This window comes from Ruditapes philippinarum, unplaced genomic scaffold (genome assembly GCF_026571515.1).
Source record: "Ruditapes philippinarum isolate M1 unplaced genomic scaffold, ASM2657151v2 ctg470_1_1_1_1, whole genome shotgun sequence".
In the NCBI taxonomy this organism is placed as follows: domain Eukaryota; kingdom Metazoa; phylum Mollusca; class Bivalvia; order Venerida; family Veneridae; genus Ruditapes; species Ruditapes philippinarum.
This window is the reverse complement of record NW_026857845.1, coordinates 37,967-55,758: the sequence shown is the minus strand read 5'-3', so window position 1 is coordinate 55,758 and position 17,792 is coordinate 37,967. Positions and strand designations below refer to the sequence as shown.

Sequence of the window (17,792 nt, the reverse complement as noted above, 5' to 3'; positions counted from 1 at the left end):
ATCATACCATCTGTACACCAGCATAGTACCAGCCGTATACAAATATAACACCATCTGTATACAAATATAACACCATCTGTATACAAATATCATACCATCTGTACACCAGCATAGTACCAGCCGTATACAAATATAACACCATCTGTATACAAATATCATACCATATGTACACCAGCATAATACCAGCTGTATACAAATATAACAACACAATCTGTATGCCAATATCATACCATCTGTACACCAGCATAGTACCAGCTGTATACAAATATAACACCATCTGTATACAAATATCATACACAAATATAACACCATCTGTATACAAATATCATACCATCTGTACACCAGCATAGTACCAGCCGTATACAAATATAACACCATCTGTATACAAATATAACACCATCTGTATACAAATATCATACCATCTGTACACCAGCATAGTACCAGCCGTATACAAATATAACACCATCTGTATACAAATATCATACCATCTGTACACCAGCATAATACCAGCTGTATACAAATATAATACCATCTGTATACCAAATATCATACCATCTGTACACCAGCATAATACCAGCTGTATACAAATAAAATACCATCTGTATACAAATATCATACCATCTGTACACCAGCATAATACCAGCTGTATACAAATATAACACCATCTGTATACAAATATAACACCATCTGTATACAAATATCATACCATCTGTACACCAGCATAGTACCAGCCATATACAAATATAACACCATCTGTATACAAATATCATACCATCTGTACACCAGCATAATACCAGCTGTAAACAAATATAACACCATCTGTATACAAATATCATACCATCTGTACACCAGCATAATACCAGCTGTATACAAATATAACACCATCTGTATACAAATATAACACCATCTGTATACAAATATCATACCATCTGTACACCAGCATAGTACCAGCTGTATACCACCATCTGGTTTAAACATTATACCATCTGTATACCGAAATAATCCTGTCCAAATACCAACATTATACCATCTGTATACCACCTGCATACCAGCAATATATATCTGTATACCAATATTATACCATCTGTATACCCATATTATATCTCCTGTATACCAGCACACCAATATTTTACCATATGGTAATTTATTATTATGCTCCTGATGAAGATTCAGTGCAGAACCGAAAACTGCAAAAAAATAAATTTCCAAAAACCAAAGTATTTTTTTCTCTCTAGGTTTTGAAATTTATTCTTACGCGCTTATAACACAATAACTTCTCAACACTAGCTTCACTTTATCAGCAAACCTATGCAAAGTTCAGTTCTGGTTGGTTCCAGGAACGGATTGGAAAGTGTGTTTATAAGCTAATAGCTTCCTATACAATCGAACTAAAATAACTTCTGTATAAACCAAACCTATGCAAAGAAGGCAAAAGATTTCATTTAATCCAACTGAAGTATAATTTCCACAAATGCTTCATGTTAGAGAAATTGACAATGTAAACATATATAATATTGACAATGTGTGTCAGAAAAAAAAAACCCAAAAAAACCAAAACATTACAAATACTGAGACTTTCTAAATGGTACTGGCAACTGTTTTACAATTCAAGCTAACATCATGCGAGTTTCAGATATTATAGCAGATCTTATCACCTTAGAGCAGAAACAGGTTAACCCCTATAAGTTTATAATAGGAGTTACTCCGATACTGCAGTGTAATGTTAAAACATCATTTAAAGCTACTATATCAGATTATTTGGCACTATAGTTACATCATCTATGTACACTAATATCAATATTTATATCAGCATAAATCATGCTAATGTCAAAGAAAAGCATGGCTAATTAAACAATAAACAACATCAGATTTAAGTTATCACAGATATGCTGCAATGGTCCAACGGTCAAGGCACACTTATTCATGCTATGACACATGTAAAATTCAGCCACACTTTAAATTATTTTCTATTACTGTATAAAGGGATATTTCTGCGAGTCAAAAAGTTAGCGAATTTAAAATTCCACACATTTCGTGCGAGAAAATATTAGCGAAACATGCAAGGTAAGTATCTCAATGACAAGTAAGTTGATATTTACGCAACAGGAAAATTAAGCGATTGTCTTTAATTCGCCAATATTTCCGCTTCGGTAACTTAATCACTTATACAGTATTGCAATCTTTTATGCAACAACTGTCATTTTTCAGAAAGTAAATGTTGTCCAACATTCCCATGTAACTTTTCCAGTCCAACTAAGCAATTTCGTATCATTTAACACTAATATAGTAGATCACTTTAAAATTTTGATTTTTATTTGTGCTGTTTTGGAATTGTGTGCTGCATGTAGAAATTTTCATAAACTTCACTACTTTCATTGATTAATCAATTACAGTACTAGTAATGTGTAGTAAATTCTATGCCATAGATTCGTTGTTAGTTTCATCAATGCGTACTTTCTGGCCCGCCTTACGCGGTGGCTTCTTGCTGTTTACTCCGCCACTTGTCTGACTGCCCCCTGATAATGTCCCGCTGTCCTGAGAATTACGCTTCTTTCTTCTGCGTCTAAAAAATTATTAACAGTATTAAACTTTCTGCCATTCCATAATTTCTATTCCATTATTTCTAATTGTTAATATGGAATAATGTACTACTTTTTAACTAAAAATATGAATATGTCACCTTATAAAAAAGAATATAAATAGCATATGATACCCAAATACAGAAGACAGATTACAAGCATATACATATATTTTAAGAATGTACATATTGAAGACACTTTATTCATCAATTAAACATGACTTGCAAAAGAATAAAAGTTGTATCTCACATGGAAAGTCAACAAAGGTTTCTGTATGGGAAAACCCAAATGACCAAAGTGTAATTGCAATGCTACCCAAAAACATGCATTACATTTTCCATCATCATAATAGCTTATAGAAGCTTATACTTCTATAACGGTATCAAGACACTTCACCCCCCAGACACTTCACCCCTCAAATTTTGAAGATACTTCAGCCCTTAAGACACTTCACCCCCTGTAAATCTCTATACCAAGAGATAGTTTTTGAGAAATGAAACATTCTAACTGATTTCTTATTGGGATATATCCTTTGACATGGAAATGAACCCAGAGTACAAAAATACTCACGCTCGACTTGACTCGAGCATATCATCTCCAGAGCTTTCACCCCCTGAGACAAACTTCAGCTCTCCGCTCTTCGTTCGAACAGCTGTAAGATTTTTGCTCTCAGAATCTGAGTCATCAGGAGTTGTCATCCCAGTTCTGTGACTGTCTAGTAGTGTATCTAAATATAGTAACAGTTTGGTAAGAAAATCTAAATATGGCAACAGTTAGGTAAGAAAATCTAAATATGGTAACAGACAAATCATATACCTAAAGTAAAACATAGTAACAGACTGGTAATAAAATATACATACATGTACATCATTTTGGGTAACAGATAAATAATGTATCACATAAGGAAACATTTGTGTATGTTTATACTGTTAAATGCTTTTCCTTATCTTATTAAGTATGATTAATTAATTACTTATGATTCAATGGTTTTACTTATGAGGAACGGCCAAGAAATCTTTCAATAAATTACTTGGTTATAAGCATGGGTGAGGCTGCCCAAATTGAATAATAACGGGTTGGTTGGCTTTCTTTCATAAATAACTTATTTGTTGGCAGCTAAATTTTCGCAATTAGAATCGCTGATTCTAACAATAAATGATTCAAGATCTATATATGAACAAGCTTGTTACATGCAGTCTGGCCAAGATCTAAACTATTGTTATCTACTCATTTTTATCAGGACCAGAGGCTGAAACTGAAAACATCAAACCAAAACAAGAGGGCCATGATGGCCCTGAAGTTGCTCACCTGTATATAGCGCCCTCCCCCCCCCCCCCCAGGGCCAATTTTAACCCAAGGGCTTTTATTTGAACAAACTTGGTAGACACCCATAAGAAATTTCATGCTAAACATCTAAGCTCTAGCTCATTGGGTTTCTTAAAAGAAGATTTTTTAAGTTTTTACTATACACATATAGTTAATAAATGACACCCCTGGGGCGGGCCAGTTTTGACCCCAGGGCTTTTATTTGAACAAACTTAGTAGACAACTACTAGAAGATGTTTCATGCTTAATATCTAAACTCAAGCTATTTGAGTTTTTTCAAAGAAGATTTTTAAGTTTTTGCTATACACATATAAGGAAAATCAATGACCCCCGGGGCGGGGCCAATTTTGACCCCAGGGCTTTTATTTGAACAAACTTGGTAGACACTCATTAGAAGATGTTTCATGCTAAATATCTTAGCTCTAGCTCTTTGAGTTCTTTAAAAGAAGATTTTTTAAGTTTTTACTATATGCATATAAGGAAAATCAATGACCCCCTAGAGCGGGGCCAATTTTGACCCCAGGGCTTTTATTTGAACAAACTTGATAGACACTCATTAGAAGATGTTTCATGCTAAATATCTTAGCTCTAGCTCTTTGGGTTCTTTAAAAGAAGATTTTTTAAGTTTTTACTATATGCGTATAGGGAAAATCAATGACCCCCTGGGGTGGGGCCAATTTTGACCCCAGGGCTTTTATGTGAACAAACTTGGTAGACAGTCACTAGAAGATGTTTCATGCAAAATATCTAAGCTGTAGCTCTTACGTTTTTTTAAAAGAAGATATTTAAAGTTTTTTCTTTCGGTTGCCATGGCAACCAGAGTTCTGCATGGAATTAAATTCTTTGAACAATTTTTAAAGGTGACCACCAAAGGAACATTCCTGTGAAGTTTGGATGAAATTGGCTTAGTGGTTTATGAGGAGATGTCATTTAAAGTAACAGTTTACGGACGGACGGACGCCGGACAGACAGCGATCACAAAAGCTCACCCTGTCACTTTGTGACAGATGAGCTAAAAAAAATCAAATCAAGGCTGTTACAGAATGAAAGAAGAAACAATTACTAAACTAAACATACCATCCTGAGTGACGTAATTGGACGGGAAGAAGCCCTGTCTACCGTCAGAGAGTTCTCCCATCCACCAATTCTCTGTATCCTTGTACAGAACCAAAATCTCATCACCGGCAAATATATCCAGCTCGTCGGATCTCTGGGCCTTGTAGTCGTACAACACATATACCTGTAAATTAATAAATAAAATTTACATAATTATAAATATGTAGTCAGTTTTTTCTTTACCAGGGTTAGAATTTTAATTTCTAAAAAATTTCTATTTGGTTGTGTTTTTTTTCTTCTTAATTTGTAAATGAATTCGAATTAAAAAAAATAAAAAATATCAGGTTGTCTTTCAAATAAGACCAGTACAAAAAATCACACAAAAACTGAAAATTTCCAGATAAACTGATGGAGGAAGCCCTTAAGTGCCCATCATTGCTTAATTTTAGGGGAAGGCATGCACTTCAGCTTTCTAAATTCATACAATCCAAAAGTAGAAAGGAGTTTATTTGTTACCCAGATTAAAGACATACCTTTTCTTGTTTTCCTCGACTTTTACCAGGAGCTGCCTGGAAGTTAAACTGTGCCTTTCCTTGTTGAGACTGTAAATATATATATAACAGTAGAAGTAATATTCTAGGCAGAAATTACATGACACTTTAGAATTACTTGAATTCTGTATTTTCTTAGTACATACAACAAAACAGATGCATTTTCAAATGTTGAATTTATTTATCTTTATACAATTTCATGTAAAGCTACATTGCTCAGTAGACTAAGTAATATAACAGTGGACAGGGGATTACATAAAAGAAATTCATGTAAATGAAGATCAACCTTTCAAATTGTCAATTTGATTCCCTCTATATAGCATAGGAGAAGAACAATCAACCTAAATGTAGTGTTAATTAGGTTGCTCAAGAGGCAAGATAATTATTTTCTTAGGCAGAATGTTACTCTTTAGCTATTGAATGATTATCTAAAGTTGTCTATTTTCTATTTTTGTTAGTCTATTTTCTTCTTTTGTTAGATTTTAAGTCACATCAACACAGTAAAGGTCATGACTTTCCAGCTTTACTGGTGGAAGATCTAAGAAGCCCCTAAGTAGAACCACTGACCTTCCATAAGATAGCTGGATAGTTTCTTCACATGATAGAATCCAAAGTTCTTGACAGGATTCAAACCCAGGGTAAGGTCTTTCTCTTGGATATCAAGTCATACTGGAGTCTATTTTTTAGCTTTACTCAAATTTTAATCTTTCTACAGTAAGCAATGCCCTTCATTGATAAAATGCTAAAATTACAACTTACGGCTGTCATATTCAACTGTGGCGTTCGTCCAAACTGTACAGGACTTGTACTTCTGCCATGACGTCCTACTGTTGGAATTAAAGATCAAAACAAAACTATCATACACAGAAAAACATTTATAGCAGTATCATTTTACCCTCTCATAAATGTAGAAAAGAAAAAAAAACGGCAATATAATATCGACAATTAAATGTACAACATGATCATTCCTACTTCAATCAAAATATTCAACCCAAGTATAACCACCAATTTTCTACATTTTAATTAAATAGTTTCCTCAAATGAAAAGTTCCATCTGAAAGTCCCTCGTGGGATTTTAGGATTAAATAACTGTTCTAGCAGTGAAGAAAAAGCTTTCTGAAAAAAAATCTTCACTTGAAGGGTATCTCTTTATTAAGAAGTGATCTCTTAAAATGAGTAATTTCTTGTTATGATAAATCAATGCTGGTTTTAAATGACAAGTTTCTGAATGTGCGGTTTTTATCTGCAAGTGGTGGGTCGGAGAAGTATGACTGTTTATATATGAGCCGCGCCATGACAAAACCAACATAGTGCTTTTGTGACCAGCATGGTTTATCCAGACCAGCCTGCGCATCCGCGCAGTCTGATCATGATCCATGCTGTTCGCTATCAGTTTCTCTACTTGTAATAGGGTTGGTAAGCGAACAGCATGGATCCTTATCAGACTGCGTGGATGCAAACATACTATGTTGGTTTTGTCATGGCACGGCTCAATTACCTTCACTGAATGTAGGTCTCCATGAGTCAACACCCTTCATATACATGTTCTGTGAGGCAAACTGCTGATGTTGCATCACTGAAGACATTGACCTCGGTGCATGAGGACTGAACATTGTTGGACTGCCAGTCTGTGTGTGAATATATTTATCAATGATTAACAATTGGCATTCATAAGAAGGGTTTAACTTGCATAGTTTACAATGATAAAGAATCAATTGTTTATTTTTGGTTTTTATACTGATTTTAACACATTTATTTTGGCCATACATTGGCTGTAAATTCACCTACTTGGCTTTCCTGGGTAATTAACCAGTAATTACCAATTTCTCCACAAGTGACTGTCTAATAATCCAACATGGTTTCTGAATCAGTAGTGAGAGACCAATGGCCATTAGACTCTATATCTGACATCAATCGATAAAAGCCAAGAAATGGTCAACATTGAAAAACATTCAAAATATATAATTATTTAGTAAATACATGTAAATATTTCACACTAAAACTTCGTCAAAAAATGACCGAGTCTAGAGTCTTGTGCAATCTATGGTTGTAAATAAAAAGATGACCCACTATGTAATTTCTGTTTGCTTACTACATGAAGCTGACCCATTCTGTAATGCTTTCCAGCCAAAAAAATCTTACATCCCCCAATATCAGCAAATTGGTTATTTCTGGAAAGTTTTTTTTCCTTCAAAATCTTGGGCATTAGACTATTTACAATCACTCATCCTTTATCACTTTGTAATAAATTCCAGTTATAAACAGTTAAAAGTTATTGAATACCGAAGATTGTGAAAAATAATGTTCCGGAAATGACTGATTTATTACCATGTTGGCAGATGTTAGAAATTTTTGGCTGGAAAGCAGTGCAGTAAGACTGCACATTAGGCAAATCTTACCAATTTGTACCATGTTACCAAAAATTTTCAAATTTTGAAACTAGAAACCTCAAAATTAGCTTAGGATGGACACTTCTAAATGTATTAATGTTTACAGATCCATAATCCATCACACAAATTTAGCCAGGCTTTTTAAATTGACATAAACAGAAAGCATACCATAGATCTGGGTGTAGTACCGTACATATCGTAACCGGTACTTCCCATTGTCATCATAGTGCTACGCGGTGACATTGCAGCCATTCCTGGTAAATCTAGTGTAGGTGTCGATGTCATTTGTGCCTGAACAAAAAATTACGATCGTGAGATAATCATGCAGTGCTTTGATTACAACATAAAATATACAACAAGTATGACCATATGGAGTATACTGAATAAGTGTAGGTTCAATACAGAATTTATTGAACATCTTGTAAATGAATAAAATTTTATTATGTGAGCCTCTCGCGCAAGCATAATAGTATCTTATTCAACCTGTTCAATAAATTTAGTACTGAAGCTTCACAAATATATATATCTTTTTTTTTTATCATATACATTGTAGTACTTTTGTACAAAATATATGAACTGTTTACAGTAAAAAAACAAACTTTTTTCATTGAAAAGCTAACAATAAGCATGTTGAATAGTGGATTTTATACATGACAATAGTGATAAAATATACTTGTACATAAATTAATTTTTCATACAGGTGACATGTTAGATGCTAGAAACAGAATTTAAATAAACCTGATAACAATCAAAAATTGGTAACAAGATAGAAAACAGAATCCTGTGATAAAGCATTTTCTGCAATTTATATCCTTTTTTTTTTAATTCAAATTTACTAATTTCTTTATTTTTCCATTTTATAAAAAATATCTGAAAAAAATTACAGCCAAATTAAAGGGACTCCACTGAGGTTTTTTGACATGACGGTGCTGGAAGTAATTTTCCGAGATAAGTGTTCTATTTGATGTAAGCCTACATCATTAACTTGTGTGCAAAATTTCAGATCATTCACTCAAACTGTTCTTCCATAATAATTATTCTAACTGTGAACAAGAGTGATAAGTGATCACATGTGTCGCCTTATACTCCGTAGAGGCGACACAAAAATTACACAAAACTGAAAAACATTTTCCGTATTTTCATGTTTATGTGTCCAAGTTGGTCTATGTAAGAATTTAAAACTTCATTTTTAGGCTTTTGGACCTCAGTGTAGTTCCTTTAACAATCATGAAAATTGTATCATATTAGATTAATTTTGTGATATCAGATCAACTTAACAACAAAACTTTGCTTTTCCATCTCATCCCAAAATCTGATAATAATAATAATAATAATAATAATAATAATAATAATAATAATAATAATAACAATAATAAAGGTGAAATAACAATTCTCAACACAAACTTGGTTTACAACAATAACTGTTTTTTCCCCGCTACTATAACAGAATACTCTACCATTTTCTTATGTATATCCGTATAAAATTCCTAAAATTGCAAACACAAGCAAATAGATATATCCTGACAAATTTAATATGCATTTTTTGTATGAATTGGGTTTTAAGCCAATCTAACAATGTCAAGGTCATATGGCAACTTTGTTGTTATATTTGGAAAGAGACAACCTGGAATGTTCCTCAATACAATTTCTATAGCAACAGTACCTTGTTAGAATCAAACCTAGCTGGATAGCTTCCTCAGAAAAAAAAATATCAGCATTTTTAATATGATTCAAACCAATACACAGCGATTTTTAAAGTAAAACTATTTTATCACAGAGGTACTTATCCAGTTAAGAGTTATAGGGATGCCATTAACACATTTTTCAACACAGACAATGCTTTTTGATCCTGAGATGCTTTAGATATCCCCCTTTAATGTGTCCATTCATTCAAAGTTCATCTTTATCCCTTAAATGCTTCAAAGCTTACAGAATATGAGAAGGGAAATTGTTGATTAAACTAAAAAAATAAATGTTCAAATTAAAAAAACAAAAACAAAATGATAATCATTAGTGAAAAGAGATTTCCATACAAATAATTTCATTTGCTATAGGAATTAAACCATACATTAAACCATAAAGTACTGTATCTTAAATGTATCATGTGTGCTTGATGACCGTTGATAAATGGACTTTCACTTGCAAAAACTACACAACAATTTAGCATTGGTTTATATTTTCAAAGGATGTTTTTAAGCCAATTGAGAATGAGGGGTAAGTCAGGTGCTGAGGTCAAATCAACTTACCGTCACTTTATTTAGGGTTTTCATCACTTTATCGTATCTATTTGTATTGTGTAGTTCAAACTCCTCTTTTGTTAGAACACCTTTTGTGGCCAACTCTTCTTGTAATGTAGAGGTCCGTCTGATAAAATTATACACATAAAACATTGTCAAAGTAGAACAAATCTAAAATCTAAAAAATATTGGTATATTTTTGTAAATGGTCTTGTCATAAAAGTAATCTACGCTAACAGGTCACTTTTAAAACTTATTTCTTATACACCGAAACACACAATGTTCATTACAAAAATGCAACTTTTGAACCAAGCGCTTTTTATTTCATCAAAAAGTTTATAGCTTACTATACAATCAAACTGAAATCAATTCTGTATAAATAAAAGCGAACATTGGGACAGAAAGAACACTTACCCAAGTCTCTCCTCGTCATCTGCAGGCACAGGGGAGATCATTCTCGGTGATAGACCTGCTTCGAACTGAGCAACTGAAAACAAATATACAGATTTATATCCCAGATGTTATTCACCCGCACCAGGCCAGGAGACTAGAAACTTTATCACTGGACAGCAGAACACTCAATATTTCTAGTTAAATGAAGACAATTTAGCTTATGCTCAAGTAAAAATGCTTTCAGGTCTATGAGGTATAAGTTTTCTCACACTTAAGTGATAGCATTAAAAAAAAACAACTTAGGTTTAATAATGTGTTCATCATAAAAAATTTCCTTCCTTCAACAATAATAATCAACAGATACCATAATTTCAGGGCACATCCATGCACTGTTTACCCTTAACCTGCTTAATTTCTAAAATGGACTAAACCAACTTCCGTTTTTGGAACTGTTCATTACCAATTAAAGGGATATAAAGATAAAATAGATATAGAGGATATTTGTTTTGTTCAGTGTAAAATTGGAATATATTTGACCGAGGTAGCACCAAAAGGTATATTTCACCAGTGGCGCAGCCACGAGTGAAATATGAACTTTTGGCGTTCACTAGGTGAAATATATTTCTATCTTACATAAACTAAACAAATTTTCTTTTTATTATATGCAAAGAAACGTTTAAAAAGACATTTTAACCTTGTACTAAATGAAAAGGGTGCCAAATCATAATGCAACGTAACTTCATTTACAATGTCACATCATTAACTTGGTTTCCAGTACTGTGAATGCTTGAATTTCACTGAAACAACGTAACAGGCTCAAATATTCAAAACAGTGAAATTATCAAATTGATAATTTTACTGTTTAAAACAGTGAAATTATCAGTTTTTATTTCACTGATATACTTCTATAAACCACCGAAAAGCATGTAATAAAAAAAATAATTCCTAAAAAACTTCAAAATGACAAAATAGAATATGTTACAGGCTCGATTTGACTGAAACTGTTCATGGACGGTAGTGGAAACTTCAAGCTTCCTCCACATCCCTAGCACTGGCTTACTCACTGGCCAATAATATAAAGCCTGGTCAGACTGCACGGAAGTGTAGGTTACCCTGGGTCTATAGTGGTTGCAAAAGCAAATCATTCAAAATTCAAGCAATGCTATTAAAACAGCCTTCAGCCTTAATCTAAAGATTAAATATGTTACTTTTAAATAAATTGTTTCACATAATTGCCAAATCAAAAGAAACAAGCAATTATCATAGTATTGCAAGCAATCCATAAGTCCCCTACCGGTTAGAACCCCTGCAACATTCTGATGGGCCTTTGGCCATTCAATTTTACCAGTGAATGAATGACGTGAATGAACTTAAATCTTTTGAGTTCAAAGTTTGTCTATATCACAGTAATGTGTTAAGTTTCCCTGCCTAGTAAGGAAATTATGTTTATACAACCTTGTCATATTATTACGATGTGGGATTTTAAAGTAAATCGTATAAGAAATGAAGAAGTTGGAGTAAAAAGTACCAATTTCTCGAAAAAAATCTAAGTTCAAGGGGGACATAATTCTGGTAATAGTCTTGCTAGAGTATTTAACCTTCTCAAAAATGTTGAGTGATAATAAGAAACATATATATGAAGTTTGAAGTAGATACATTAGGAAATAAAGAAGTTATTTAAAAAAGACATTTTCTTTTCATAAAAGTTCTAAGTTCAAGGGAGGTAATACTGATAATTTTTGTGCTAGAGTTGTAAACCTTGTCACATATGATGTGGTTGATGACCAGAAACTGATATTTAAAGTTTGAAGTAAACACCTTAAGAAATAAAGAACTTATACTGAAAAAGCTGAAAAAATTAAATCAGAAATCTTGAAATTCAGGCTATTTGTTGCCATAGCAACCAGAATTTTCAACATAGGAAGAAAAGAAAAAGATGTGCATAATCTCCAGACTGCCATCTACCCATATTTCATATATTTTCAGATTATTTGTTGCCATAGCAACCAGAATTTTCAACATAGGAAGAAAAGAAAAAGATGTGCATAATCTCCAGACTGCTATCTACCCATATTTCAAGTTTCATAAAAATATTTTCAGTACTTTTTGAGTTATCACTGGATCCAGTTTATGTGTTAAATTTGCCATCTTTTCAGACTATTTGTTGTCATAGCAACCAGAATTTTCAACATAGGAACAAAAGAAAAAGACGTGCATAATCTCCATACTGCCATCTATCCATATATCAAGTTTCATAAAAATATTTTCAGTACTTTTTGCGTTATCGTGGGATCAAGTTTTGTGGACGGACGGACTGACTGACGGACGGAAGGACAGACAGACGTCCTTACCAGAGCTACATTATGGGGTTTTCTTTTGTTATTTCTTTTGTTCTTTTTAACCCCACAATGCAGAAAATAACCCCACAAGAGTAGCGGAATGAATGACATCAAAGACATCTATTGTTATAAGAACAATAGACCAAACCCCATAATGTAGCTCTGGTTTGTCAGACAGACAGATGGACAGAGGGTAAACCTAAAGTCCCCTCCGGTTAAACCGGTAGGGGACTAATAAGGTGTAAAATGAAATTTGTCATCGATAAAATACATAAACAATAAGGATTCCCCTCAATACCTCTAATTTACCGTTTCGCTCTCTCTATATATGTTAATAAGTAAAGCAGATGATCCTCTATTTCTAGAAACAAACCTCAATGCGCGCTATAAACAGCTCTAGGACTCTGTTTTATAGAAGGCTTAACAGTGATATGATGCACTTTTCCTATGTAATATTACTGAAATACTTAGTATGAAACAGCATAGAAATGTTTTTCTAACAAAAAAAAAAGCTGAAGGGTGCTTTAACGAAACAATTTTAAATAGAGTGAAGAAAACAGCTCTTTATGAGTGATTAACTTACTAGCAGGATCGTAGCTGTATATCAGAATGGGGTGATTTTCTCCCAGGGAACAAAAAGCCACCATGTGATCTCGAGGATGATAGCAGACGTCTGTTACAGGGTTCTGGTAGTTTAACTCAGAATACATCAAAACTTGATCACCTTTACAAAAGAAAAAGGAAACAGTGCAAAAAGTAGAATTATCCTATCCAAGTATATGCAAAAAATGCATATGTTATATATTCATTCATTACTTAGGACTTTAAATTAAATTTATTTCTTTCTTTCATTTTGAAAAAAGAACATTTATTTCGCCCTTATAAAGATAATTACTCTGGAAAAGCGTAGTTAGCTAATGATCTGAAATTTTGCATGCAAGTTATTGGCACATACATACATCAAAGGGTACACAAATCTGGTCCTTTTACCAATTTGCTAAATAGCTTCATCACAATGATAAAATTCTTTACAATGGTATACATTTATATTGTGTATAAAATATACAGCACCAGACCTGTATCAGTGTTCCAGACGTATGCATAGTTATCTTCACTACCAGAAAACACAAAAGAACCACATGGGGTTATATCACTGCGGATCTGCTCCCGGAAATTCAAAGCACCAATGTATTTCTGCATCACTCGTTGACTGGAAAATAGTAAATGAAAAATCAACACTCTGGTAAGAGTGTTTTTCAATTCAACTATTGCAGAGTGACAAAGAACATTCATAAATTTACTGGCATCTAAAAGTAATGAATTTTTCATTTGTTGTCTGGAAAAATAAAGTCGTAACTAAATTGTATATAAATGTTTGGCTGTCCTGAAATTATATATGCCAGAGTAGAAATTCATCAGTTTTTGACTGGAATAACTATATCAAGTTTGCAGACAGCAACAGGAACAGTGACTGTAACAATTAAATATTGAAAATATGTGTCATTATGTTTTGGTTCCGATCAGGTTGGACCATTGTTGCTGTTTAGATCTGAATATCTGTCCCGAGGGTAGCTGCCCAATGAGTGGTAACGAGGTTTGCTGGGTTTCTGCCATTACTTTCGTGATGTTATTTTGAAGCAAGGAACTGTCAGCCCGAATGCCAGATGAAATTTACAGAATGCGTTAAACTAAAGAAAACACCAGTCTGATTTGTGAGAGATAAAAATTCACTCTTTTTTTTTTATTTATGGTATAAAATGAAAGAGCATATTCATAATGAATACATGGATTGAAAATATATTTTTGTCTGAGAATAACTTACATTCTAAGATCAAACATTCGGAGGATATTATCTCTACAGTGTACAAGCAGACGGCGCTCTCTCGGATGTAAGACAATATGATTTATTGCTGTGCCCTGGAAAAAAGTAACTTTACAATTAATATTACTATATCATTCATTTTCACACTGATCTCTTAAAGGAACTCCACTGAGGTTGAAAAGCCTAAAATTTTAAAACTGATCTTTTTTCATAAGTCATCTGGCTCATTTAAAATGGAAAACTAAGCAACAGATAATATACTTTGAATGGAATTGATAACAAATTTTGATATGATTTTAGGGCTGATTTAAGTGAAAAGTATTGCAACTCTTGTCAATGTGCACAATAAAATTGATTATCCCTGGTAAAAAGAGTGATTAAATAACTTGAAATTTTGTACTCAAGTTATTGATCAAGACCTACATTCATTTATACCAAAATCTTGAAAAAAAAAATTTTCAGTCCCTGCATGTCAATAAACCTCAGTGGGGTTCCTTTAATAAATACATATTCACATGTTATCACAAATTTATTATCTTACATTGTTTTATTTTACTGTCATGTCTTACAAAGCTAAAAATGTAAGTAAAAAATTAAAAAGTTAATTTACCTATATATTTCTTTGCAAATAGAAGTTGAAATACATCGTACATTTATTTACTTAAACTTTGGCCAAGGCTATTTAGTCACAGACGATATAAACAGGATATATGATGAAAATATGTTCTTCTACATTACATGTTGGTATTTGTTTGATGTATGCTGATTACCTAAATAGAGATGTAAGGTGAAAAGATCTTTTATTTTTGGAAGAGAAAGGAAAGGATTTAAGTCATACTAACACTTTTTAGGTCACAACTTTTCAAACTTTGCCCCTTGCAACCCTAAATATCTTAAATGGACTTGTCAATCTTTCAATCTCGATAAAACCATTCATAATTTTTTTTGGTAAATTTCAAAATATATTGGTTATGACAATTTTTACTTATTTATTTATTGATTATCGAACAGTGCAGACCATGATTAAATGGCACATTTGATTTGTAAAACAAAAAATGTTGATCAAAATATACCTTCATGTCGGCATCTTCAATTTTTGCAAACAAAGTCCAATCTCTTGCCACACCTGTAAAACAAATCATAATTCTGTTACATAAACAAATCAGAGGGACTGGGACAACCATTCTTCCTATTCTTTTAAAGTTGCTTTTAAAATTAACACTTCTAAATATCATTGGTCTGATTCAAATAATAGAGAGTACATTTATGAAATATCTGTTGGCTTGCAGAAATAAAATTCCCAACACATTTAACTTCATATACAGGCATGCCGGCTTTGTACTGATGGTAATTTAGTAATTTAAGTTAAAGTTTTTGTATTTTTACTCTGTATAAGTCTTAATCTAAATGATTTTTATCTTGATTTGAGTTCTTCTTCAAACATAATAATTCAGCAAAAATGAATTTTTTTTTCTTCACTTTTTGCATAAAGTTTCACGAAAAAAGGTCACAAACACTATTAAATTTTTTTATTTTGTTTTGTTTGGTTTTATGGCCCACCAACACAATTTATGTCATAAAGAGTGGAAACTGATAAGATGATTTTAGCTAACCTCAGGAGTTACAAACTTAAAGCAACACCTTGATTCAAAACCTCAACTGCTGGAGCTAAGAGATACATTGACTCAAGTAATTCGAAACCCATTTAGTTGCCTCTTACAATCATGCAGGGATAAATGGTGGCTGCAATTCTGATGCCTCAACCTTTTAAGGCAACCCCTCAGATACTATCAAATACAGATGTGAAAAACAGAATGCAATCTAATCATAACAGACCGTAATCCTACCTCTTTTTGAAGGCATCTCTGTAACAAATGAGTTCCATATAATAATAACACCCACACTGTCTGCTGAATACATTTTCTGGCCATCCTCTGAGAAACATATAGAGTTAACCAACCCTACATGATGATCAAGTTCCTGCCGTAACTGTGGAAATGGAAACAAAGATTTATATCAAAGACAGATATTTAAAAACTCAACCTTCTTCTTATAATGTATGCTATCATTTTGCATCATCTACCTTAAAAACTTATAGAAATAAGTTTACCTATATATAATAATCTGTTAGTAAACTACTGACAAACATTCTAATATTTATTATTTTTATGAATTTGTGGCAATGTTTATCTTTTATGCAACTTAATAGTGTCAATACAAAGAAATGATTCTTTATAAAATATTACATGCATTTTGTATACAAAAAATCTTGATTCTTCCAAGCAAAAAAACAGTGGTATTTCATGATATGCAACGACTAGTATTCTTAAAGCAGCATGCCTTCAGATTCATGCTTATTTTCATGTAAATTTTTAAACTGTATTTAAAAGTAAAATATTGTGAAGTGAACAAAGGAAGTAAATTTTACAGTGCAAAAAGCATTACAATGCAGGTACATATAAATTACCAATAAGAGGTCAAAATAAGCTAAATTAGCCTTTACTGTGTTAGTCATGCAGTAGAGATATGGTGTTACTTGTACATAAAATGTAAATTATTTACTTGAATCTTAAATCATTTTTCTTTTCTTAAAATCTTTTTCCTCAAGTTTGATTTTTTTTAAAAATATTTGGCTCATCTGGAGGCATGCAACTTTAAATTTCACATTTAAAAAAAAAAAAAAACATGTAAGTTTCACTCACATCAACTTTATGATCATCATCACTGACGTCCCAGACACGTATAACCTGGTCGAAACCTCCAGTCACTGCTACAGTTTCTACACGAGAGTGAAATTGTGAACAGTAAACAAATGCTGGATGAGGTAATAATTTCTGTTGGTTTTCACCAAATGCCTGTATATCCCAAACTCTGGAGAAAAAAAAACAAGCAATAAATAAAGTGAGACATGAAATATTTTTACCTAAAAGCAATATCTAATTAAAAAATTATATATTCAAGCCGAAAAGATCAGCAAAACCAAAGAATGCCACCCAAGTCAGTACTTAAGATTTGCTTTATTGTTAAACAAGTTATCATAACAAAAGCACCGCTTGCAGTGTAAACACTCGTCTGTTCAAATAAGTACTTTTGACAAAA

General features: G+C 32.6%; 1 protein-coding gene across 2 annotated transcripts in view; it reads right to left on the bottom strand.

Moving 5' to 3' along the window:
* Positions 1–2,166: 2,166 nt before the first annotated feature.
* LOC132751217 (jouberin-like) overlaps positions 2,167–17,792 on the bottom strand; it is a 37,539-nt gene continuing 21,913 nt past the window's right edge. Inside the window, exons 20-35 of one of the 2 annotated variants that reach the window (XM_060741361.1) lie at positions 17,396–17,564; positions 16,541–16,682; positions 15,767–15,819; positions 14,694–14,788; positions 13,948–14,081; positions 13,455–13,595; positions 10,554–10,626; positions 10,149–10,266; positions 9,360–9,389; positions 8,071–8,193; positions 7,011–7,140; positions 6,272–6,339; positions 5,495–5,563; positions 4,983–5,145; positions 3,150–3,306; positions 2,167–2,563 (exon numbers count right to left, since the gene is read on the bottom strand). In XM_060741361.1, coding sequence (XP_060597344.1) covers positions 2,416–2,563; positions 3,150–3,306; positions 4,983–5,145; positions 5,495–5,563; positions 6,272–6,339; positions 7,011–7,140; positions 8,071–8,193; positions 9,360–9,389; positions 10,149–10,266; positions 10,554–10,626; positions 13,455–13,595; positions 13,948–14,081; positions 14,694–14,788; positions 15,767–15,819; positions 16,541–16,682; positions 17,396–17,564 — 1,813 coding nt within the window. In that variant the 3' untranslated portion in view covers positions 2,167–2,415. The remainder of the gene's footprint in view (positions 2,564–3,149; positions 3,307–4,982; positions 5,146–5,494; positions 5,564–6,271; positions 6,340–7,010; positions 7,141–8,070; positions 8,194–9,359; positions 9,390–10,148; positions 10,267–10,553; positions 10,627–13,454; positions 13,596–13,947; positions 14,082–14,693; positions 14,789–15,766; positions 15,820–16,540; positions 16,683–17,395; positions 17,565–17,792) is intronic. The other variant, XM_060741362.1, reaches the window with a different exon arrangement.